Raw genomic sequence first — 25,488 nt, 5'->3', positions numbered from 1 at the left:
AGAGCCATGCAAACCCCTCTTGTGCTGAGCTATGCGTTCCCCACCGCCTGCTGTCTAACCTCCCCCTCCCTCCCCGAGAGTATGTAGGTCACTGTTGACATTGTTTTTTCGCAATTAGCCTGTACTTTTGTAATTGACCTAAATAAGCCTGTTTGTTTCATTCTCCTTCATCCCATGCCTTATGTTTCCAGAGAGCAGTAATTAAGGAGAACAACGTAGCACAAACATCTTCTGCAAGCCCAAAGCAGGCAGTACCCTGGCTGCAGTGAGTCTTGCTCTTGGTGATCCCCAGCAAGCTGACACTGTAAACCAGAACTCAGCCAGCTTTGGGTTTTGCCCTGAGAAGAAGACGGCATGACAGATCTTACAGCTTGAATGTGCTCTACGGCTGTCTGGCCTCCACAGATGCCTTTTATTATTACTACTGCTAGCAAAATTAAAGAACTACAGCAAAACTGTAAGCAAGCAAGCAAAAATGAAAGTCCCTCTGATGACAAGGGATGTCATTGTAAGCCATGAAATCCACCCATTTATATCAGTTTTCACAGCTGCTCGCTACGTCTCCTGCAATCCTTAGCACATTGATGATGTTCTAAATTTCCTCTCATGCCGCAACCCTGTCCTCCCTGTTAGGGCTCAAGTATGACGTTGGAAAATCAAATGCAATGGAGCATGCAAGTTCTCTCTCTCTTTCTCTTTCTCTCATGTTGTTGAGCAACACTCAGCTGGCTAGGTTTCAAGCACTGCCTTTTGCCTCAGTTTCCCCATCTGTTCTCATGAAGTCCTGCCTGGAGAGCGACATCTCATGAATGTTCCCTTTACTTGCTCTGCTTTTTGCCTCTCACATCCTTAAAAACAAAAAGCAAACATCAACCCAAAACCTTGCAAGAGAGTTTTTTCCAAAACTTCCTGCTGTGTCCCAGACCCTCCTGCAGAGATGCTCTGCCGCTTCCCACTGGGGTGCCCACCTCTGCGTCCCCCTCCCGCAGTCAGGGCTGCAGCGGGGTCCGTACATCGGGCTGGTACAGAGGTCGGTACAGAGGTTCCCAGGGGTTGTTATGGAGCCTGTAGGGGAGGGCTTAGCGTGTGGCATTCCTGAGCACCAAGCTCCATCCTCTCACCTCAGAGATGCTGAAATGAGGCACGGGCTGAAATGCAAACTACATGTCATACTGTTTGGAAATCAAATACCAGAAATGCTGGCACTGCATCTATTTGTGTTTTTCCAGACCCACTGCTGGTACCCTGCTCAGCCCTACCTAGAAGTACACAGTTTATGTCGGTCCCTTTGCTTGTGCTTGGTTCTCTGGAGAGACTCTGAGAGGACTTTGGTAGGTGTCTGAAGCAAAGCACAACTCTGTCCCAGAGGAGACTCTGGCCAGAAAGCAGAGAGACAGCATGGAAATAGGCACAAAAAAAGCTGTGGCACTTGGCTGTGGAGCTGGGGTTTTCCAATAAGCCTAAATTTGGTACCCAACTCCAACTGCATTTCCTTGGGAAGTAGGGCAACAAATTACCATAAACCCCTTTTAAAGTCCCCATCAGTTTGACCCCTGGCTCCTTGACACAGACTTTGAGAGCCAGGTTTCCCCCTTCCTCTGTAACATACCTTGGCTTGCAGTATTCACCATGCAGAATGAAATTTGACCTTTCCACTACCCATGGCAACCATAATTCAATTAAACAGGACAAACCTTGGACAGCACTTGCCCTCAGGACCTGGTACACTAAATACAATACAAGCAGGAGAAGAGTGAAACACAAAACTCATGAAACAATCCTGTCAAAAAAGAGTTGGCAAGTGGGTGCCCTTCAGGACAAGGACACACACAAACACGCATGCTCTCCTTTCTTTAGGCTCGTGCACTTTACACACATGACAACAAACAGAAAGGACTGGGATTAATGGCAACATTTGCATGCTTGTAAGTCTAGCTGAAGAGCAGTCAGGCGCACATTTAACTTGTATGTATGGATGCGTTTGTTCCCATTGCTAATGTGCAAATACTGTTCTGAATAGGGATGCTTTCCCAAAGCAGCGCCAATGTGGGCAGAAAACAAATGTCAAATACAAGAAAACGCAGTGAACTAGTCATCTGGCAAGATGACTGATCGAAAGAGAGGGAAATATGAAAGTATAGCCAGATCTTAAGTTCATGGGAGAAACTCTTCAGATGTCATGGCGATGAGCATAGCATCAAAAACCTCAGCAGGTAAGAGAATGCAAGATAGTGGTGTGGCCTGTGCCAGTATGTTCATGAGCAATGAAGCGAGGTATAACAACCCTGCAGACAGAGAAAGAAGTCAAAGTGGAAGGAAAATTCCTCTTCTGAATAGACTCAAGGTGGTGAAAAAGACAGAGCACAGTGTATAAATGTCAAAGACACAGCAAACCCAAAATATTATTCCCAAAATTACTGGAATTAGGAATGTTAGAAAGCTGGTAGCAACAGCCTAGAAATGTTGCCCAGGAAGGTGACACCTTCTTCATCCTTTGAGGTTTTTAAGTCCTGACTGGAGAAAGCCCTGAGCAACCCAGTTTGATCTCATGGCTGACCCTGCCCTGAGCAGGAGGCTGGACTACAGATCTCCAGAGGTCCCTTCGCACCTGAAGTTTCCTATGATCCTACAAGTGCCTACAATTTGGCATACAGATGAGGCAACTACTGATATTGCCATGACAACAAACTGGGTTTATGCTGCTGTTGCAGCTTCATGCAAGAGAAGAGTGCACGCTTCCTTGAGAGAAATGTTCACCAAAAAACGGTGAGATTTATAGCACTAGACTCCTTCGAGCTTTGCTTTCAATCTGGTGAAAGAATTAATAGGTTATCAGCTTGTTACACAGTTCATTTCTGCTTCTGTTTCAGGTTTTTTTTTTTAAGAAAGAGAGGAGAAAATTACACGCAATCTTGCAAAAAGAAGATAATTACATCCTCCCCCTTGGGGACACAACCAAAATGGCTTCAGCTAATACTCCCAGTGCAGGGGGGAAGGCAGCCAGTCAGCAGCTCAGGCCGGCTGCATGTGGCTCATCACAGCTAACCCTGCGCTGTAAAACGTATTCCTGCAACATTCGCCCTGTCGGCCTCCTAAGTAAAAACACATGAAGCAAAATGCTGCCAACGCTTTGCTCAAATACTGCAAATGAAATCACAACTGCGGTAATTGGGAGTTGAAAACAGGCAAGTTCTAGGCAGCAGCGATGTCATCCACCCGGCGAGTGGTATCGGGGAGCCCGCCGCCCACACAGGTTCGGGACTCGCAGGAGGAGCCCGGCGCTGCACTGACCTGCTCCGAAGAGCCTGCGGGCTCCAGAGTCGGCAGGCAGAGGACGGGGACACGCGAACCTGCCACCACAGCCTCTGCCCCGGCAGATGCCCGTTGGGGAGCTTGGAGACACGAGGGCGTTGGGGCCCGAGCACGACGCAGCTGCAGCAACAGCTCTCTGTCCAGCCACGGCGAGAGCTCTGCTGTCTGCCTTGCCCGCCTCGCACCCGGGTGCCAGCTGTGCATGGAGCAGCTCCAGAGGCGGAGGAGCACTTGGTTTCCCGCACGATTTCCACTTGCCTTGCCTGCCTCCCAGCCAGAGCCAAGGAACCAGCCCCCTGGGACCCACCTTCAGCCAGGAATAACTTCTGACTTGCGGCAATTTTAGTAGGTCACCAAAGCCGCTGGGTTTTCCCTTTGGCAGTTGTGCCTCTCTTCCTCACCCTATGAAAATCAAGTTTTCTTTCAGACATGAATGTGCCCCTTGTAAGCTGATCTGCAATATAATTATTTTCTCCCTTGCTCAGCAAAGTTTATGAAACTGGACATTTTCCCCGTCAAAGCCAGACAATGAGGCCTTGTCTACACTGGAGCACGGTAGTAAACAATTCCCACTGTGGCTGCCATCAGTTCAGCTCGCCTGGCGGGAGCCATTTATTAAAATTTCTTCCTGGAGACTAAGCCTCCCAGTTCAAGTTGATTGCCCCATATGTCAGAGCCACAAAACATTTGCGGGGTGAGATTCTGCAGGAAGACTTTTGTCTTTTTTTTGCCATGGACATTCAGAAGGCAAGGAAGCGAATTTAGAGCTTTGCAAAGCGGTCAGGAGCTGAAAGTCTGCTTGAGCCATTTTTTAAAACCAAAGAGTCATTGTAACCTAGAAGTGAGAGCACTGGTCGAGGAGCAGGAGTTAATCATTACTGTTGCAAAAGATTTGCAGGCACCTCCTTTTTCTGTCATGCTTTTGCAGCCAGTCACCTTAACGCAAGTTGTAACGTGATCACATCAGATCTACATCGTTAAAAAAAAAAATATCAAGATAACCAGAGCAGGAAAATCCTATCTGCTGTTACCCATCTTGTACATGGAAACATTCACATATGTTTGAACTTCACTGAAGCTTGGCCCCTCCAAATTTCTCCAGGCCCATAACTTGTCCCAGGCCCTCGGAGAGGGGCTAGTGGCCGTCAGCAGGCCCCACCGCTGCCTCCAAAACACTGCAAACCCAGCGAAGCCCGGCCAAGCCGGCAGCTGCCCCTCACCCTGCGCCTGAGGGCCACGTTCCGGGCAGGAGGGACCTTGTCTGCGCCCTGCTGCCTTTACAAGGCTGAGCACACAAAAACGTGGCTCCAGCCAGGTCCCAAAGGGACACTAATGGTTTATCGAATCACGTTTTACTCCAGCTGCGGAATGTTGTTTTATAGTGAAGTCCAGGTCCAGCACGTCTCAGAAATAAGGCATAACATTAACGAACACGTTTTCAAAGCTCAGTGCTGCCAGTGCCTTAGGCTTAGGCAGGGACGGACAAAGCAGTCTGAGAGCTGTGCCCCCTGTGCGGAAAGGGCCAAGGGCTCGTGGCTGAGGACAGCGCAGCTTCATCCATGACAAGCAACAAGCGGCTCCTGCAGCGAGAGGCATCTTTAGCAGCTTTTAACAGCTCTGAGCTTCATCTGATGCCGAAGGAAACCAGACACCTGGTCACCGTTGCATTTTTTTCCTTCAGGAGAAAAGCAACTCAGCAAGGAATTCCAGGATCCCTTCAAAAATTTTTATCGTTGTTTTAGGACACCTCAGGGTGGAAGATGTTGTGTGAATAAAAGAGCACAACTGGCAGACCCTCAGTCGTGTAGAGGGTAGGGCGAGCCGGAGGGAAGCAGAAGGGAGCAGAGGGCTCGCTGCGACGCTGCTGCCCGGCCAAGCTCTGACTGCGCAGACACGACCAGAGGGGTGTCAGATGTGCATTTGCTGGTTGCAGGATAAGGCACAATAAGCGGCACCTGAAGGAAACCAGGAGAAAGCTGGATAGATACAGAATACGTAGGAGGCTGGTGCTGTGGATCTGCCGTTTGCACCTTAGTGGATAACTGGAGCTCCGCTCACTGGGACCAGCAGGACTCTGCTGTAGCGCTTTCACGCTGGAAGGCTGCCTCAGCCTTGCTCTCAGAAGAAGAAAAACCCCAGAATTTGCTTAGCAGTTGACTTTGAGCCAGAAGGCGAGCGTAGCCACAGGCCTGGGCTTTGAGGCTCTGGTGTGTGTGTATCATGGCAGGCTGGGGTAGAGTGTGGGAAGCAGCAGGGTCTGAGCACCTTTTCCTTATGCAGAGGACAGGCACTCAGAGGTCCAGGCCCGAGCAGGCAGAAGGACTGGTGGAAGAAGGGGAGAAAGAGGAGCAACTACCCCCCAGGCCAAGAGCAGCTTGTGCAGCTCCAACAAGGGGGTCTGGTGCACGGGGCACCGCGGAGGCAGCAAGGGACGGGTGGTGCAAGAGCTGGCAGCAACTTCCCCACTTGCTTCTGCCAAACTACTCCGTCACCTCCAGCACAGACCCACCCTTCTTCTCTTACTGCTGCAGGAAATCCTGGCCAAGCGTTAAAGAGGCTACAGCGGCACGTGCTGCTTCAACAGCCGTTCTCAGTCCTTCGGAGGAACAACGGTGTGCTGTCCTAAAAACACCTGTAAAGCTGTTACTGTCCTGCTACTGGACTTCTTGTTTAATCAGAACAAGCAAGTAGCTACAAATCAAACAAGTCTCGATCATATTTTCACGCTGCAGAAGGTCCAGGGGAAGGGCGGGGGTCATCAGTCGCCCAGTCCCCATGGGCTGAAAACACATTGTGCTAGTCCTGAAAGCAGTGAGCTTTTGTCATGCATTCATCCTCCCATTTAGTTTTTTTATGTAGATTGGATCTAGCGCAGTTTAAAAACTCTGCCCCCCTTTTTTAGACTGATTGGTGATAACACTGGGGTTATTTTACATTTTTTTCTAATAACAATCGCAGATGACTGGATCCTAAAGCCCAGGGATCCAAAGTCCGTTTTCCAGGTCCTTTGGCACCTCAGTGGTGGGAAGTATTTTATATCCCTGCAAGGCTCAGGAGCCTCAGCTGCAATCGGAGCCCGTTGCTAACGTAAGCCGTGCAGACCCACGCCAGCCTGCAGACCTTGCCCGAAAGCTTTGTGCCCGTACCCCCCTGTGCGCTGGAGAAACAGGGGCTGAGCCGCACACCTCGTGGTTTTCGCCGCATGGCCGCAGCCCTGCCCCGGCAGGCCCCGGGTTTGGCCAGAGAGGAACAGCTCAGGAGGAGCCCAGGAGCCAGGCAAGTTGCTTCATACAGCTGTTTTCCAAGGAGTTGAATCACAACTGAAAGCCACTAAAAATGGCATACGGCTTATGTTTGTGGATCTTTTTTTAGCTGCTAATTGCCTGGTTTTAGCCCGCAAGGCACAGCACGCTGCGGCGCTTGCGAGGGGCACCCCTTCGTGTCGGACGGGGGAACTACAGGGGCCCCGAGGCCAGCGGGGAGGCTGGAGCCCTGCCACCCACCACAGAGATGAAAGGAAGGCAAAAACCACGCAGAAAAGCCCGTCTGCTCCTCTTCGGAGCTGGTCCCAGCGGGCTGGCGCAGGAGAGAGCAAACCCTGCTCTTGCAGCACCGCAGCCCTCCCGCTTACACCCACGTACCCTCTGACTGCAGCCAGACAGGCGCAGCTGCCCTCACTGACCCCCACTTCGCCGGGGTGGTGTCGATACACCCCCCTCCTTCACATCCACATCTCACACAGGCAGGGATCCTGGTCCGGCTGGCTGCCACCCTCATGGCAAGAGCGAGAGCGGAGGAAGGCAGGCTGCAAAGACAGCTTGTTAGAAAGTCGCCTCCGGGTTCGAGTCGCTCAGCTTTGATTTCCAGGATCTGCTTTTCACCGGAGGAGAGCCAGGGCCAGCAGCTGTAACCTCGAGGAACCAGTCCTGTACGCAGACAGTTCTACAAAAAACAGGGAAACAGTTCTACAAAAACCAGGGAAACAAACAGTCCTACAAAAACCAGGGAACCCTCACGAGAGCAAGCTGAACCAGGTAAGTGAACACCGTTAAAGCAAGGCGAGGTCTTAGCTTGTGCTTTGTATCACAGGAATCCTGCTGCCAGCAAGGGGCTGTTAGAGCTGAAACGGGGGGGGGGCAGGGGCCTTCACATACACACTAATGCGGGTCAGACGCTCCGGGCAGGTGGGGTGGATGTGTAAGCGGATTACTGACGGACATAACCATAGGTCCCGGAGGCCTCGCTGGCCTAGGGACACGCTCGTGCTGATGAGCATGCTGGAGGTTGCGCGGCTGCAAACCTGGGGCAAAGGGCTTTCCAGTTGCTTGAAATGCTGCACAGGCTGCGAGGCCCAGGTGGCTGGTGAGAAGGACGGCATGCTGCTTTCCGCTTTGTCAGAAAAGACTACTAGACAAGTGGAGACTCCAAGTCTTTCTAGGGGTAGAATTCTGTTTCAAAATGAAGAGGGGGGACCTCCAAAAGAGCCGTCACCTGTCATGGGCCTCCAACTCCCAAGAGTCCCAAGACAGACAAACAACGGTGCCAGCTGAGGCAACACAAAATTCAAACGCACAGGAATAACCGAATATACAGTGGTGTAATGACACCTTCTTGAGCTGTAGCAGCAGTTAAAAGGACAAATAAATGATGCACAGAGCTTAAGCGATCACAGATAGTGCCACAATTCCTCCACTACCATGATCCCTGTGGTGGGTTGACCATGGCTGGACACCAGATGCCCACCAAAGCTGCTCAAACACTCCCCCTCCTCAGCTGGACAGGGGAGAGTAAATATAATGAAAGGCTTGTGGGTCAAGGTAAGGACAGGGAGAGATCACTCAACCAATTACCATCACGGGCAGAACAGACTCAGCTTGGGGAAAATCAAGTTAATTTATTACCAATTGACAGAGTAGGGTAATGAGAAACAAACCCAAATCTCAAAACACCTTCCCTCCACCCCTCCCTTCTTCCCATGCACAGCTTCACTCCCGATTTTCTCTCCCTCCTCCCTCCCAGCAGGGCAGGGGGACGGGAATGGGGGTTGGTGTCAGTTCATCACACGTTGTCTCTGCCGCTCCTTCCTCCTCAGGGGCAGGACTCCTCACTCTTCCCCTGCTCCAGCGTGGGGTCCCTCCCACGGGAGACAGTCCTCCACAGACTTCTCCAGCGTGGGTCCCTCCCACAGGCTGTAGTCCTTCAGGCACAAACTGCTCCAGCGTGGGTCCCCTGCGGGGTCACAAGTCCTGCCAGAAAACCTGCTCCGTGGGCTCCTCTCTACAGATCCGCAGGTCCTGCCAGGAGCCTGCTCCAGCACGGGCTTCCCACAGGGTCACAGCCTCCTTCGGGCACCCACCTGCTCCGGCGTGGGGTCCTCCACGGGCTGCAGGCGGATATCTGCTCCACTGTGGACCTCTATGGGCTGCAGGGGGACAGCCTGCCTCACCATGGTCTTCCCCACGGGCTGCAGGGGAATCTCTGCTCCGGCGCCTGGAGCATCTCCTCGCCCTCCTTCTGCACTGACCTGGGTGTCTGCAGGGTTGTTTCTCTCACATCTTCTTACTCCTCTCTCTGGCTGAATTTTCTGTGCTGCAGCAACTTTTTGCCCCTTCTTAAATCTGTTCTCCCAGAGGTGCCACCACCGTCACTGATGGGCTCGGCCTCGGGCAGCAGCGAGTCCATCTTGGAGCCGGTTGGCATTGGCTCTGTCGGACATAGGGGAAGCTTCCAGCAGCTTCTCACAGAAGCCACCCCTGTAGCCTCCCCCACTACCAAAACCTTGCTACACAAACCCAATACAATCCCAAATGTCAGTAATTAATTTAGATTCCATTTGTTGCCATTTATGGACAAACTGGTCCTCTGCACATTTTTGGGCTGCATTCATGGACTTAAATCAGTTATTGCAAAGGCTCCCTGCAACTTTTCACAATCCACTAGTCAACTGAGCTTATTTGTGCCATCATCTGTGTTTCCAAGAACACAATGAACACGCTGGAAAATGTACATCCCCAGCACAGACCATCATGGGACTCTATTGATAGGTTCTTTCCATTGCAAGCCTGACTGGATATACCTTATGCTTATGTTCCTTTCTATTCCAAGAAGGAACTTTACCCCTTAAAATAAGGAGTAATGGGATGTGGCCTTGCTGAAGGGTTTCATCAGAAGTTTTCATAAATACATTACCTGACTGTATCACCCACCATTTTTATTGATTCTCTCCTGTGAGAGCTGATCTTCCTCTTTAAAAAAAATAAAAAATAAAAAATTCTGCGACATCTCTTCTCCAGTCCATCACTTACCCTCATGCATAATTGTTCTCTTCACTGTGTTTTGTCTCAGGTCTGTAAGTCAAACGTGCTTATTTGTAGATGTTTACTATTTAAAAAAAACAAAACAAAACAAAAAACAAGACAAAACCATTTAGCAAGTGCGTTATCTTCCATTTAATGGATATGGAAGCAATAGACGGTCACTTGTTACAGGCGTTTTATCTATTTCTTCTGAAAAAACATCTCCTCTGACACTTCACTTGGAGACAGATCTTCCAACTTGTTCCCATAAAGACAGCTGTGTTGTACAACTTCTCTAAAGGAAACAGATACAAAGGATTAACCTAAGTTTGGGGTTGGGGAAGGGAGACTGGAGAGTGATTTTATGTGGACTTAATCTTCAACTCTTGGGGTTTTTTTTCCTTTTTGTGCCACGACTAAATGTTAACACCATTGGCTTCCTGCTTCAGATGCGATTGGTGAAAATAAAGCCCCTTCAGTAGCTTTTCTGCATTTACCAAGTCAAAATCCCTTTTTACAACCAATGACATTTCCTGCATACTGCTCAAGACTAAAGAGAGAAATCTCCTCCGAGTTGTCCGACTACTTGAACCAAAACCCAGATGTTTGCATTGCCAAAACTTCTGCCCCAGAGCATATGTGTGTGTCATCTGCTCAGGTCCAATGCTACCTGTCACCAACAGCACGCCACCACATCATTTCTGCTCCCTCTCCCTCCCTGTAATAAACTTTCAAAGCCAGTTTCTAGTCGACCTCGATTGGTTTATTTTAGTTTTACACTTTGTCCCTCACATACAGTTATTTAAGAGTCCTGTACTGTTAGATTTCTACAAAAATATCAATTTTTCAAAAGCAGAAAAGAGGGAAAGATATATTTTAATATATAAAAGGAAAAAAGCTAAATCTGACATTTCATTATATTCTTAAAAACATTCCAGTCTATTTACAGATGTGTAAAAAACCAAAATCTCCAGGTCTCTTGGTCTAGTAAGAACGTGCGCCTTGCAGGGGCTTCCTTTGTTCTCCCAACTCTAAAATCTTTTCATTACATGTCATATTCTTTCATTATTGCCTCAAAAGACAGCATATATAATTTTTAAAAGGTTTGTTCCAAACCAATGGGAGCTTGAGGGAAGAGCGAAAAAAAAAAAAAAAAAAAGAGTCAGCATTTAAATTCATAGCAAAATACTAAGCTGCAGACATGAGACGGTGGAACAAGGAGAGCAAAAACTAAGAGCATTTCAAACATGCTTTGTTGCCTGGTAGAACCCATCATAGATCCTTCTTGGAACTGCACCAACTACCGCTTTTTGCAGCCAAATTTGGGGTCTGTTCTTAGTTAATTTAGTAATCATGTTCAGGAACCAAAAATTTTTGCTGTCATCTTCACACAGTACATTTTTATTGCAGTAAAATTTCTTACTGCCCAGTGCCAAACAGTAAATATATCCAGGCATTTTCCATTACCTTGATAATGGACAAAACATCCTCAAAAGTACAGCATTTATTTTAGATATTTGAATGGTTTTCATGTTACAGCTTTCTCTGTCCCACAGAAGTGTGCAAAGCACACATACTTTTAAAAAGTATTCAGATATGATTCTCACACAATTCTGCAATTAAAATTAGCCATTTGGAACCATGAAAGGATGGGGTGCAGAAAGAAAGGTAGTGATGAGTTTGAAAGGAATCGCAGCACAGTTCTGGTTGCTGGTTCACGCATAGGAGGAATGAAATCTATTGGCAAAACAAACTGCCATAGGTAAAAAAATAAGCAACTTCAGGCTGTTAGAAATGCTCAGAACCAGATTCCCAGGTAAATAAATTTAAGTCTGATGTAGTGCTGCTAAACTACTTTAGTTACTCCAGATTTCCACTGGTTTAAAATAAGGTTAAAATTGTTTAATAAATAAGCAACGTATGCCTAAATACTTATTCATACTGTAAATTCCCTTTTCTAAGGCATTCAGTGACTACTGTAAGACCCTGCATGACTCTCATTCTGACCTATACTCTCTTTTCCAAATCACTAATACAGGACTTGTATCAAATATTAAAATAGTAAATATGCAAAAGGCAATAAAGAGTTCTAGGTAACTGCTTTAAAACACACCATTTAGAATGGCCAGATGAAGAACCTTTTTTATGTAGGCTCTGGAGTAACTTTACACATACCAAGCTTGAAGGGTTTCTCTCCTCTGCAGCATAATATAAAATCATAAAAAAGACAAGGAAACACCCAAGGTACGTGTATCCCGTGGTGGATCTAACCTAGACGCAGATCCAGAAGATGCAGCTTACTGAACAGGGCGTACGGTTGCGCTGTATATAAACACTGCTCCCTAACTGTGGAAGAACATCGCTCTCGACACCTGCACAACCTCAGTGCTGGAAAGATCAAATTCCTGCATTACTGCATCACCAAAGATGGGGAATTTCGGGGCGGGGGGAAATCCCAGCTGCTGTTACTGGAACAGTAAGACAGGGGATTACATTCCTAAACATAAAGCAAAATGCACCACCAAATTCTGTATCATTTTCCTGGCAACGTTTTTTACCTTTTCGGAGCAGTTAAGAAGCCCCTCAAGCGCACCATAACTCATATTTACAAACTTGATAGGAAAAGATTGTGTATACACTCATTAACAAATCATCTCTCCTAGGCTGAAAATTTCATTTGTCAGGAAAACTATGAAAACAAAAATTGTGTACAAAAATATAAATATCTTTACAGTCTCTGTAGGCCCTTCACATCCAACAGCTGAACAGCGAAGAGTATCTACAGGTTATTGAGTAAGCAGTGGCAGAGAAGAATAAAAAATACATCTTGTGATTCAATACTGCCCTATTTCCCTGGTAATGAGCATTTTTGTTGACTTTTTTTGCTATACACAGCTTGTGCAAATGCAGTGAGAAACCTCTGAGTACCTTTCCTGAATTTAGAAAGAAATTGAAGGTTTGGAAAGATATACACATATTTTCATATACACATTCACATATACACCTCGCTCATTTATGCTACTAGGCTACAACAGTCCTGAAAGCGTTCTGTAGTTTTTATGAAGCAACACTTCCTATTAACATTCCTAGCCACCAAATACATCTTGAAGAATGACAAGAGGAAAGAAAACAAGAACTGGGAAAACACTCAAGCTACTTCAGCAATGTATTTAAAGACGTAGCAATAGCGTGCCCAAATTTCTTTCTACTCTCTGTAAATTTCCTTCCAGATGCCCTAAGCATCAAAGGAGGGAATATTTGTATAGGGGCAGGAGGCAAAAGTGAGGGGGTATTTTTAGTAGTTTTACTGAAGTTAACATACTGTCCTACTTCTAATTACACTGGGAAATATAATTTTCTTCCCCAGGTAGTGAGAGTTATAGACGTTTATTAAAATCTTCTGTGCATAAGCTCCTAAAAAGAGTCTCTGCCAGAGAACTATCTAGCACCAAAGAACAAAAACTTTTCACTTCAGCCCTCTGCGCAGTCTCAGATTTCCTTTCCGCTGCTCTAGGTAACAAGTTTGAGAGTAACCGCAATCTCATTTCTGCACATTCATCATATTCTGCAAACATTAAAACCAGCAAATGTGAACAATCCCATTTCTGCATAGATAATTTGCCTGGTACAAAAACAAGCAATCTAGATTTTTTTCCCCCAACAAGACAGCTGCCTCCCTACTGGGGGTGGTGGTGGTGTGTCATGGGTGGGGGGAAGAAATCTCTTTCAATAGCCTAGGTTTCTCAGTCCTTTGACAAACTATTTCCGTGAAGGACCCAATTTTGGAAGGATACCATGTGCCCAGCAATGGTTATAGATCATCTTCCTTGTTTTGTGAAGGGGAAGGAGAACACCCAGAACACAACAGTGAGGTAAAAATATCTCAACATGCTTAAAGTTTCGTAGCACTTATTTCTCAATTTGGGGCCTGCCCTCAGATGAACAGAGTGCTGATGCCATACAGAAAACAAATGTTGCAGACAAGGGAGGTTGCCGAACTCTGACGCTGGTTCACACTGCTCCAGATCTCCATTCTAGTCTCTGATAAAAAATATATGCATTTATTTGCCTGCTGAATTTGAAGGCAAGGTCCCAGTAGTATTCAATTTCGTAACCACAGGTGCTAAAGTGGGCATCACTTTGTTATCCTGTCCTTCTTGAACAGTTGCAGGTAATGAAGTTTTTACCCCACTGGGTGCCAGTTTTGCAACTACAGGTGCCAATAAGGGCATCACTTTATTACTCTGTCCTTCTGAGTCCACTGGCAGACTTGCCACTTTTAAGCCAAGTGGTGCCAGCTTGGGCATGGGCCTCCACAAAGTGTCCACGTTACTAGCTTCTGGATTAGTTTTCATCTGCAAAACTGGTGGAGTCACATTAGTGGTCTCTGCCAAGGTTGTTACAGTTTTGCCATTCCCACCACTGGTTCCGGACAGATTGGGAAGTGGATCCTTCATTTCGGCACCTATTACTATCTTTAAAACATCTGCCTCTGATGAAGGCTCCCCAGAGTTCTTGTCCCCATCAGTAAGGTCATCATCTTCCAGGTGCAGCAGGAGAGGGCTTATAGAGCCACCCCCTCCTCGAACTTCAGAAAGGTCCTTAAAACTGCCTCCCAAATGGCCAAACTGGAAGGAAGACCCATCTGCAGCAGCGAGATCACTGGCTGTTCCCCGACGAGCTTCTGCATCTTCACGAGAGAAATCTGAGTTGAGAGTGCTGGGTAGTTCTGACATAGTTGAAGCATCATCATTCAATTGCTGATTGAGGAAGGCAATCTCATTGAGCAGTGAAGTGAGGGTTTCATCAGTGTCATCGCTCTCCTCAATGCTGCTCAGTAACTCACTTGCATCCAGTTCTGCTTCCTCCATTGCAGACGCTACTTTCCTCAATTCCATTTCTATCCTGGAATCTTTGATCTGCAGCTTGCGGAATGGCAAATCTTTAGATTTTAATCTTTCCCCTGCAGGATCACCATCTTTCCTCCTGGCTTGGCTTCCTACGAACTCACCCATGCACAGCTTTTTGCTAAAGGACTCTGGAGGTTCCTTTGTACACGATGCGTTCCGGAGCTGTGAAAAGCCATCTTTATTTTCAAAGAAAACTTTTGTGGGACCTGTGGTGTTTCTTCCATCTCCGCCACTGTCTCCAGGACATGGTTTGGCTTTTTCTTCTGAAAGGATGCTATCGCTCTTCCTACTTTCAAGGGGTGCTACAACCAAGGATTTCTCAGAAGCCTGAGTACCTGCAGCTGTTGTTACATTAGAATTTTTGTTTCTGTTCAGGTTGAGACTCATGCTTCCCTCAGCAGCCAGTGATGTTACATTAACAATCTTTGGCATCATGAATGAATCCTCGCTTTCTGCAAAACCAAACAAAGCAGCATCCATCAGGATCCATGCTAACTGCAAGGTAATTCCTAATTAAATATAATTTGCTCACTTTCAGGTCTTCCTCAAGTAAGCTGCTATTTACAATTTAAACTGCTTACACAGTTTTGGTCAAGTGAAGCCTTAAAACATGAATAGCTTAACTTTCAACTTGCAGAACAAGAGCAAGCTTCACATCTATTATCCCAGAACCACTTACCCAGTCCCTTCCTTCAGCAGGCTGGCACAAATGTAAGTAACTGTAATGCTTACAATTCTGATGGTGATGCACAAGGAAAATAGAATGACAATTTTCTCTTACTGTTTTTTCATGCTCTACTTCTATGCTCACAGTTTGCGATACTGGTTTTGTGCACAATAGACAGAGGCATTTCAGGGACTGAGCGATTACTTTTTGCCTCCAAGCAGTTTCCTATTTATAGCACTCAGATTTTTCCCAGCCCCAAACCTGAAGTGAACATTACTTTTTCATTATGACCAAATGACAACAACGAAGCAGAAAGCGAGTGGCTTGCTTTTAACACAACCGACGGCAAGCAGCAGACTATTGGCAGGAACCACCCCATGCCTAGACCCAATGTACAGTACTCAGTCTTGAAAAACATCTCTCCAACCAGCAGCAGAGCTGGCAGGGTTATGGGAAAGGGTTGTGCCGCGCTAAGAGCCCGGACGTAACAGGCAAAGATTTTCAACAGCCCCACCACCACTTTGCACTGCAGCTTCCCCAGTAGCATGCATTACACCACAGACACATTCCAGTTCCCACTTACTCTGATTTTGCTGAGGGCAAAGAGGCTCAGCAAGGTGATGGAAAGTTAAAAAGCTCTCATCTACAATCCCCTAGAGGCCCCTCTAAACTGTTCAGAACATTTAATAGTGATTTTCTTTGAATACCCAGACAATAATACTTATCATTACTTCCCAGAGAGAAAACAATTTACCTTCATTTTTGCAAGGATATGCTTTGCATGCAAGCAAAAAGATCCATAAAAAACAGAGCCTACCTGAACGGGGCTCTGTAGCTGATACTACTGTTGAGGGCACTGGGTTTCCAGCAACAGTTGACAGTGTAATGGGAATGGCAGAGTTAGTAAGGATTCCTTTTACTTGGACAGGAACTGTTGATCCTGGCAGCTGAATCATCACAGAAGCAATACCTTATCCAAGAAAAGGGGACGGGGAGGTCAGGTGGAAACAAGAGTCTTTCAGATAGTTAAGCCTGGAAAATAAGAGCCTTGCACTTCTAGGCAAGACTTTACACTGTAATACCATTCTGAAAGTGGTAAAAAATAGAAATATAGATTGGTTAGGTGATTAAGAAATCTTCCCTATGTTTCCCTAATTTGGGAATAGTGAAAATTTAACAGATTTTACTTAACTGTTGATAAACTGATAGTTTTGAGTTAATTATATCAAATCTCTCTTATCAGAGTCAGGTTCTACCTCAGTCAGTTAAGTTGTAAAAAAACCCCGAAAAATTAAAGGAAAAATTAAATAACACGTTACTTTGTAAACTGCTATGCACATCTATGAACGGCATTATACTGATTTTCATTAACATGTTCTCACATGATCATACCTGGCTGTGCTGTCATGGCAGTACTGACAGCTCGAGGCTTTAATTCAGCTTGCAATAGTGTGGAAGGAACAGCTGCTACCTGCCCTGGTACCAGTGGGCTCTTCAATGTAAGCACTTGCCCCTGTGGAGTCATCACTAGGCTTGCAGCAGTTAGTGTAAGAGAGGATGAGGTATCCTCTGTAAAAAAGAAATATGTAAATCAGTAATTTATTCTGGCATGGAACCCCTGATGGCAAGTGATATCCTGCAATCCAGGGTTAAGTACAGTTGTGCAAGGAACTCCGACTAGAAGGTTTACAAACCCTAGATTAGAAAGCTGCTACAGGAGCTATGCAGGCTCCAGGAATCTCAACTACACAGCTAGAGCCAGTCTGTACTATCCCTTTGTGCAGTGTAACAACCCTAGCTCTCCAGAGCGGCATCCTGATGACATATCAGAGCAGTCTTGCTGAAAGTACAAAGGGGATTTGTTCAGTCCAAAGAAAGAAAGGAAGTTCTCTCACTACATCAATTCTGATGCCAAACTTCCCCAGGACTGGCCAAAAATGAGGCTTGGGAAACCAGAATGATAGGTTGTTTATAAAAGCCCAAGACCACTTCAAGTAAGGTCTATTTATTATTACCAAAATAAGAAATATCACCAGATCCCTACAGAGTATTATAGTGGTGCTACCATGGAAGTTTGGATTTCTGCCATTCTTTTGTTCCTTCCTATACTTATGGTGTGGAAGTCTCCATAAATGCCTAATACTTCTCCACAAGTGCTCAGCTCCAAATAAATTCTCAAGTGTCTGACAATTCTGTCATTTAATTTAAGAGCAAGTCTTATACCACCTTGAGAGCTAGCTTGTTTGGGGAGGGATGTTTTAAAAACTGAATCTGTTCTAGCAACTCCAGTATTCTGGGGGTTGAGCTTCAGGTTTTGAGTCAGCAGCAGAAGAACCACCACCTTTGACTCTCAGAAATTACTGCAGGATTGCAATGAAACTCCATGAGACCAAAGGACAACTTAATAGGAATTTACTTCCCATCATTCTGAAACTCAAAAGTCACATTCATCTGAAGACCTTGGTAGTGCTGGTCTCATCCTTACTGAAAACAAATGGTTTCTACACCTATTGGATGGACACTTCTGGTCCTATACTCAGTTCTGCTTCAAGAATGAAGTTGCCTGCATAAGCAGGCTAGCATTTTGCCCTCCCATGGGGTGCTGCTTCAACGTCTGTCTCCCCTTTATGCGAAATGTTTATCGCTTTTAGCCCACCTGTGGCACGGACTCCTTTTCTGGCGAGTATCAATGGCTTCCCTCTTCTATTCGTCATAGTCATTTGGGCCGGCTCTCTGGAAGGAGCAGAAGATCCTTCTTGCTGTGTGCTAGTAGTTGAGGTTACAACAGATTCCTCTGGCTCAGGTTGTTTCTTTTTTTTTTGTGCTTCTACTGCTTTTTGTTTGGCATAAATATATTCTAGCTTCTTCAGGACAACCTCTTCTGTCTTCCCTACAGAAAAATTATCAGAGAGTCAACCTATCTTTAAACTCTTTACAAAACTAAAAAGCTGAAGACGGAACTAAAAATCTATTAAGCTGACACCATTCAAACTACTATACAATAGATAACCACCACCCCCACCAAGTAAACAGCATTCTTAATAACAGGGAAGTCATTACCTATTTATTCCAAGTTTGGTTTTTTTTCCTTCAGAAACAACCATACATTTTAGAATTTATCTGCAAGTTTGATGAGCAGAAATCAGCCTGGACAAGCACTAGGTTCTTGCTGAACAAGTACCATTTGAAAATATCCACAGCTGTGAAAAAAACCTCACATCTCCTAATGATAAAGGTATGACTACCAGACAAAATGTTACCCTTACCTGGTATGAAATTTCTTGGACTAATGGACCCTGTTACTCACATAACTTTTAGAGGTAAACTCACATAGAGTTTACCATTGACATGAAAATTGTAACCTTGAACAAGCACAAAGATTTTACAAATAATTTGTTTTCTGCAGATGCACACAATTTAATATGATCAAAGTTGAAATAACTATACTGGCTTGTTTCCTGCTTAGTATTTATGTTCTAACATCATGGTCTATCTTTAATTCAGTCTATATTTAACTAACTCTCCTGAGAGAGGATTTTTTCCTCATCAGTTTTGAGGTACTTCACTAGGAATGCAAATGATCAGAAAACTACTTAGTGAAGTTATTTGCTTTCATTCCCTGCCCCAAAATCCCATCATACGTTTCTGGATTAAGATGAGGGTTCACTAAAACACTTTTTAGTTTTAATTTTTTTTTTTTACCAAGTACCTCAAATATACATGACCTGATTGACATAAATAGACAAGATTTAAGTATCCTTCATTTCTACTTTACAGGTAGTCTCCTGTTTTTATTCCCAGACAGTAAGAAGATTACAAGAATAATTTAATGTTTTGTTTGTTCACACACATTTTGGCACTGGCTGAGCATGTGTCACAGCTTTCCTACACCTCCAAATAAGACAGAAAGACACAATAAATACAACACAGTTTTTGTCTTGAAATGCCTAGATGAGTAGCAGCTAAGCATATACTGAAATTTTGTTCTATGGACAGAGCTGCCTTCTTCTAGACACTAGTTCTCAGAAAAGCACTACAAGGATAGTTATTTGCAAAGTTGACCAAAGGAGTCACAGGTTTTGGTATTGATCAAAGACAGCTCTGTACACTTGTGAAGCACTAAGCAGAAAAGCCTTTTCAGCAAGTGACCAACAACAGAATGAAGTTACTTCCCCCCCACTAAAGCATACCCAATGCACAGGAACCCAAGCCTGTGTGGCTTGCAGCACAGAGATCATTCTACACTTCCTTTAGGCATAAGGAAAACAAAAGCAGTTCTTATCAGCATGATGAGTGCATCACTGAGTCAGAGCTTAGCAGGTGTCTGTTTGGCATCAAGAGTCTAATTTTTATGTGAACTACTGACTCACCTGGATCCACAGAGGATTACTACACTCCCTCCCATTCTTAAAAGCCTTTTCTTTCATTATTCCAACTAGTCCATACCCAAGAACAGTCTCACCTGAAAGCGTGGATACTTTTCGAATCAAAACATCTTGTTTGCGTGTCAGTAAGTTCTTCTGTCCAATAAGTTTATCTGCCTGATCAGTCAATCCTTGGATTTCTTCATAGGCCTAGAAAAGTGTCAGGGAACTGATTTATAAACAAATGATACACAAAATAATAAAATAATTTTCCCTCCCAGAAACCTTTACAGAATTTAGACATCTTCATCATCTTGAGAAACTAGGACTCAGAGAAAGCATGTGCAGTACCATGTAATGCCAGCTTTTCCTAAATGCAAGCTGTAAAGTGATAAACATCTCGTTCGTCCTTCCTCCAAAGTGCAGCTATTTTAAAGAAAAACCCCAACTTTTATCCCACAATTTCAAGGTACAGCTGATAAGCATAATTATGTATCTACAACTTATGTTTTTTTCCTGTCATTTACATCTTACAATTAAGTTTTTAATGTCAGTATACTACTTAGTGAAATGCTGTCTTCCCATACATTAAAAGAAGTCAGTCTTCAATGTATTTCAAATTGCCTGATGTACACAGTAAACCACTAAGGAATTAACACATAACCTCCCATGGTTAAATTCACAAAGAATACAACAATGAGAGGGCTAATCTGAAAACATGCATCTTTGTCACCAAGATTAAGCTTTTAGGCATACAGATTCGTTCCGATATTGTTTTATTCTAAAGAGTCCTGTAAAGGTTAACAGAAGTTCTCTATTCACAGTATCAATGGGACTCACTCAAAGAGTTCATACTAGCTTAATTACTCTGTCCAGATTAAATTATTCTCCTCACTTAAGTTTCAGAATACTTACTTGCTTGAGAATGTAGGATTTGGAGACCTTGGGAAGGTTGTGTAACCCCAGAGTTCTCTTCAACTTTTCAAAGAGATCTCTCATTTCATTACGTCGCCGGCGTTCATTTGCTGTGTGTGTCTGGCGGTAATGAGCAAAGGCTTCTGCCTCAGTCTTCAGCTTTCTGTTCCGGAATTGACGTTTCTGCTGGAGAAGTAACGGTATTGACCAGTTTAAATAAAAAAGGTAATGTAATGGCAATGTTCAAAGGCATGCCTGATTTACAAGGTTTCTACAGACACCTGAAGATTTCATGTCATGCTATTCTGCTACTATGTCTTCATGAAAGTTCAGTGTCAGAAGCACACGCAATAAGCATGAAATGCTGACCAACAAGAAATGACCAACATAATCATATCAACCTTAAAGGAGAAGATCATGAGCAGTCCCTTCTATTCATAAGCTTTTTTTTTTTTTGCAATACAAGGCTAATTAGGTAAACCACAGGATTACAGCGAGATCACGTTTGAGCCAAATTTTTTTTGTTGTTTGCTTGTCAATAAAGTCTGCTAATGAATGAAGCAATCACATCAAATATAGGACGCTTGAATTTTTCCCTCGAGTTAAACTAGTTTGATTTCTGTTTTGTTTCATGGGTACCTATGGGTTGGGGCCAAGAGACGTTGTAGGTAAGAATGTGAAAGACGGCATTGAAACTTATCACCCCAGACATCTGCCAAGAAACAGCGTCAGAGACAGGCTCTGATTTTGAATTTGCTTAAGTTTCCAAAAAGGTTGACAGGCAACAAGCGTAATTACTAATCTCTACAGATTTGAAAGTTTGTTATTTCATCATTACTCCTACAGGTTTTGTACAATTATGCTATTTATTTCACGATGAAGTAATACTTAAAAAGTAGTATTAACGTGGTTTTTACATCATTTCAGGTCTGCTCCAAACCCCAGTGAATCAGTGGAAAGACTCCTCAGGTCCAGTGACGCTATTTCTGAGCCTGCTGGCCGTAGGAGGATTCTGAAGACTGTCTCCTGAAACCTGGCTCTTGACATCCGTTTTTGCCCTCGTAGGCAGACTGAGCACAGTAAGGCTGCAACTGCATCTGCTCTTGGGTTGGGCATTAGGTTCCTTTCAAGGAAGGGCCTCATGCCGTAACTTCAAGGGCAGAGAGAAGAATGCATGGAGAAGGCGAAGCAGGCAGAGCATCCTGGAACCCATCTCCATCTCAAGCAAAAGCACGCATACCAGTCTGCTCTAATGTATAAGATATTCACCAGGCTCACACCCCACCTCAAAGCCCCACCCCACCCCAGCAGGTAGCTCTACATCTGACATCAAAGTATACCACAGGTAGTTATCAGGGACGGTTAGTGAAACTGGCTTCAAAGCCACCCTAAAATACAGCACAAGCTTCAGAAGGATTGCAATGAGTTTTGGTTTGAAAGAATTCTGCATTATCTTTAACTTGCCTAAATACGTATTCTTTAAACTATTGTTTTCAGAAATCCTTCACCCAGTGCTGTGCCTATATAATCCTACACACTGTCTTGACACATGAAAACATTTCTCAGTTGTTAATTATTTTATGTGTGCTGTAAAAATTATTTATGCCAAGAACACAAAACCTAGGCAAACATACTAATAAATAAGAGGCAGATATTCCTCCCGTACATAAAGCTGAATCTGAAACCCGCCAATGCCAGTAGCAGTCCTTTAATGAGATTTTGACTAAGCCCCTTCCCCCCACATACACATTTGGTTTCTTGCATTTAATCATAAATATATGGAAGGTAGATAAATCGCGTTAAGAGTTGCACTTGAGATGAAAGTTTATCTTTAAAATGGAGGTGTGATACCAAAAGGAAAGAGGAGAGCAAACATATACCTTCGTAGGTTTTTCTGATAATTTTTCATCCGAAGAATTACGAGCATGGTATCTGGAAGAAAGGTAAAAAGTTTTTCCCAACACTACTCATCTCATGCACTCTATCCTCATTAACTACATTCCAACAGCCTATAATTGCTCATTTTTATCCCTTGAAATTAACTCTTCCTTCTATAACTACATGAAAGCAGGACACTGTTGAGCTTTCTCAAGAAAGTGAACTCTATCTCCAAATGCCATCATCCTGGAAAAAACTGAGCTGTTCTGAATGCTGTAAAATTAACCCATAGTGCAAAAGACAAACTATTTCACTATATGCCAAAGAGAATAAATTCAGCCTCTGACTGTTAGCTACAGAAAGTATTTTTTTTCTATCACGTTTTGGTTCTTTTTTTAAAAAACACAGATTCAATACAGAGCAATCCCTCCCCACCAAGAGCAACCAACCAAAATCCTCACATTTATTACTATCCTAATATATAATAACAGCTTCCTCATATCTCAGGAGCGTCAAGAAAACAAAGAACAATACACATTTGAAAGAATTATTTTTTACAAAACATCACATCTGTTTTTCTCTCTCACTGAAAGATCTTCACAATTTATAGCAAAGTCACCATCTAAGGATAAAAGTTGTGCTGTATCTCTGAAGGGGGGGAAAAAAAAAACCACAAAAAAACCCAACTATCTGGGAGGTATATAATATCACCAAACAGATTTTTTAGTTTCTACAAAATAATTCTTCAAACCAAAAGAACTAAGGATGCAACGTTCCCCATTCTTTTGTTTGGTGCAGCTGAGAAATAGCCATGACCATCTTTACATACCTCAAGTAAGCCATGTTTTTACTTTGCATTTTGTCATTATAAATGCAAGGGCAGCAACAATAACAAAAACAAACAAACAAAAAAAACAGAAAAGAAAAAGGGAAGAAAAAAAAAAAGCCAAGCTATCCAACCATGGCAGACTATATGTAGATAAGAAAATACTTTCTTTGCTGGGGCAATGGTCCCAAAGACGAAACGTTCATTTACAGGATCAGGGATTAAGCCAATGACTGCTCCTGCCTAAAAATAACAAGTCCACCAGCAAGAATAAACAAAGCTTGCAAAATCATATTTAAAACAAAGATGACCCTGCTCATATTCAGTTTGCAGGAAGAAAGGCAATTCACTCATAATAATTTTACATTACAAGACACACATCCCCATGAACAAATTAATTAGAGGGGAGGGGGAAAAAAAAAAGGCTAAGACACCTCAGATCTACTCTTAGTTCCGACAGCCCCATCCTCACAGACACTGGGAAGCACCAGTGCTCAGGAAGACCTGACAGAAGCCTTGCTTTATCTTACCATCACATTAAACCTGTTGTTTAATGGGTTCATTCAACGCCAGCTCATCAATAAAATACAAAACTGTAGTGCTCTCCAAGGATGCTTACTTCTGTTTGGAAGGTTGGATATTAGCAGCTGTGGCCTTCAGACGCGCAATGTTAATCTTCTCTGAAAGCTCCTCCACGGTCTCAATGTCCACCTGCTCGTCATCCTCACTGTATTCACACGCATCCTGGAACAGTTTTTGTTTTGTTTTTTAAAATGAGTATCTACTTAGCAATAGCGCTCAGGCCAAAACAGTTTCACTTCTGTCTCAAAAGAGATTACATTATAACATTAAGAACCATTAAAGAATCAACATCTCCAGCTACACTGGCCAATAAACAGTCCTAAGCAGGTGGTTATATTAACTGTCACCTCTAGGAATTCCTCCCACTAGCAACTCTGCAAAATGAATTTTGGTAAGGGAAAAATCCATCTCTGTCACTTATGCTTTTAATATGGGTGAGATAAAAAGCTCTCATGGGGCAGGGCTTTCCTGCCTCCATTTTCAAATAAGATTAAACTGCCTTTACAACCTACTACTGTAAACTCTTGCTAATTAACATTTTTTTGACACAAGTTGAGATAGTTGTGATCTTGGTAACGGTCTCTCATACCTAAGATAGCAACAGTCAGAACATCATACAACCAGGCTTCTTTCGGTCATACAGTAAACTGCTTACAAGATGAAGAGTATGATTTTGGCTCTTTCCAAAACGCTGCCCAAGAATTATTTTAAATATTTATGACATTCTGAAGAGTACTCTTTCTCCATGCTTGCCTGACCAAGAAAACTTGCTACCATTTGTGAAGACAGAGATAGAGAACAACTGCAGTGCTGTATCAACTACAAGAGTTATATATCAATCTTGTGGCCATTTGTAGTACCAGGTGATTCCCCCCCCCCACCCCGAACAAAACAAGCCTTATTCAACCAATTTTTTGTATTACAGTTTTTATTGAAGTTTTTTATATTATAATCTTTGGTCTGCTTAGAGAATGCAGAACTCTTTCTCCTCCTTAAGTAAGAAAATGTATACTTCCATTCTGTACTCCATTTCACCCAGTTCCCTGAACTAACCCAATCTTGGTCCTCCTCCTATTCTTCTCTTCTGCCTTTCCTTCCTTCTCTTTGTCCTTCTTTCTTTTTGAGGAGCTGCAATCTCCTTCACTGCACTGAATACTTACCTGAAATTGATGCAAACAGTTAATCACAAAAAACACTAAGTGCAGAACAGGGGAGAAAAAAAAAAAGTAATGTGCAATACTGGATCAGTAAGTGGCCTCTAATAAATGCTTTTCATGGTACTGGTTATTTCAAGTTATCTGCAACTCACACTGCTGTTTTAAGAAACTGATTAGAAAGGAGAAAGTGTTGCACTTACACAGCTGACCACAGATTAGGCTATAAACAGCACTATAATGAAAACAAACAAGACCTGCCTAAATTACCACACAAGCATAACTAACAAGTGGTTAAGGATACAAATTTCCAATCATCAGTCATGAAACTTACACCTGTGAAATCTGCAGCTATGTTAAAGAGACTCAATTTATAAACAGACAGTAAGTCTTAGCTGGTAATTTCCTTTTTGACAGAGAAGGAGGATCTCTAATAACCTAATGTTTGATACAGTATTTGGCTTATTCATACTGACTAAACACAACCTTTTCTAAATGAAAAAAAGAAGAAAAACACAACCCTGAAACCCACAACTTGCAGCAGGGCTATGTCAAAGAACAATGTAAAAATTGCCACCTTAGTT

At 43.8% G+C, this 25,488-nt stretch overlaps 1 protein-coding gene across 10 annotated transcripts in view; it reads right to left on the bottom strand.

The window, feature by feature from the left end:
- Positions 1–9,737: 9,737 nt before the first annotated feature.
- MGA (MAX dimerization protein MGA) overlaps positions 9,738–25,488 on the bottom strand; it is a 65,434-nt gene continuing 49,683 nt past the window's right edge. For 5 of the 10 annotated variants that reach the window (XM_052782153.1, XM_052782151.1, XM_052782155.1 and 2 more), the window contains 8 exons: positions 23,788–23,912; positions 22,345–22,396; positions 20,465–20,650; positions 19,648–19,759; positions 17,842–18,075; positions 16,578–16,754; positions 16,003–16,155; positions 9,738–14,970 (listed from right to left, as the gene is read on the bottom strand). In XM_052782153.1, the coding sequence (XP_052638113.1) occupies positions 13,670–14,970; positions 16,003–16,155; positions 16,578–16,754; positions 17,842–18,075; positions 19,648–19,759; positions 20,465–20,650; positions 22,345–22,396; positions 23,788–23,912 (2,340 nt within the window). In that variant the 3' untranslated portion in view covers positions 9,738–13,669. Of the gene's footprint in view, positions 14,971–16,002; positions 16,156–16,577; positions 16,755–17,841; positions 18,076–19,647; positions 19,760–20,463; positions 20,651–22,344; positions 22,397–23,787; positions 23,913–25,488 lie in introns of those variants that run through there. The other 5 variants (XM_052782154.1, XM_052782156.1, XM_052782157.1 and 2 more) reach the window with 5 other exon arrangements.

Source organism: Harpia harpyja, chromosome 3 (genome assembly GCF_026419915.1).
Source record: "Harpia harpyja isolate bHarHar1 chromosome 3, bHarHar1 primary haplotype, whole genome shotgun sequence".
Lineage (NCBI taxonomy): Eukaryota > Metazoa > Chordata > Aves > Accipitriformes > Accipitridae > Harpia > Harpia harpyja.
The sequence above is the reverse complement of the archived record's forward strand: the minus strand, read 5'-3'. Positions and strand labels throughout refer to the sequence as shown.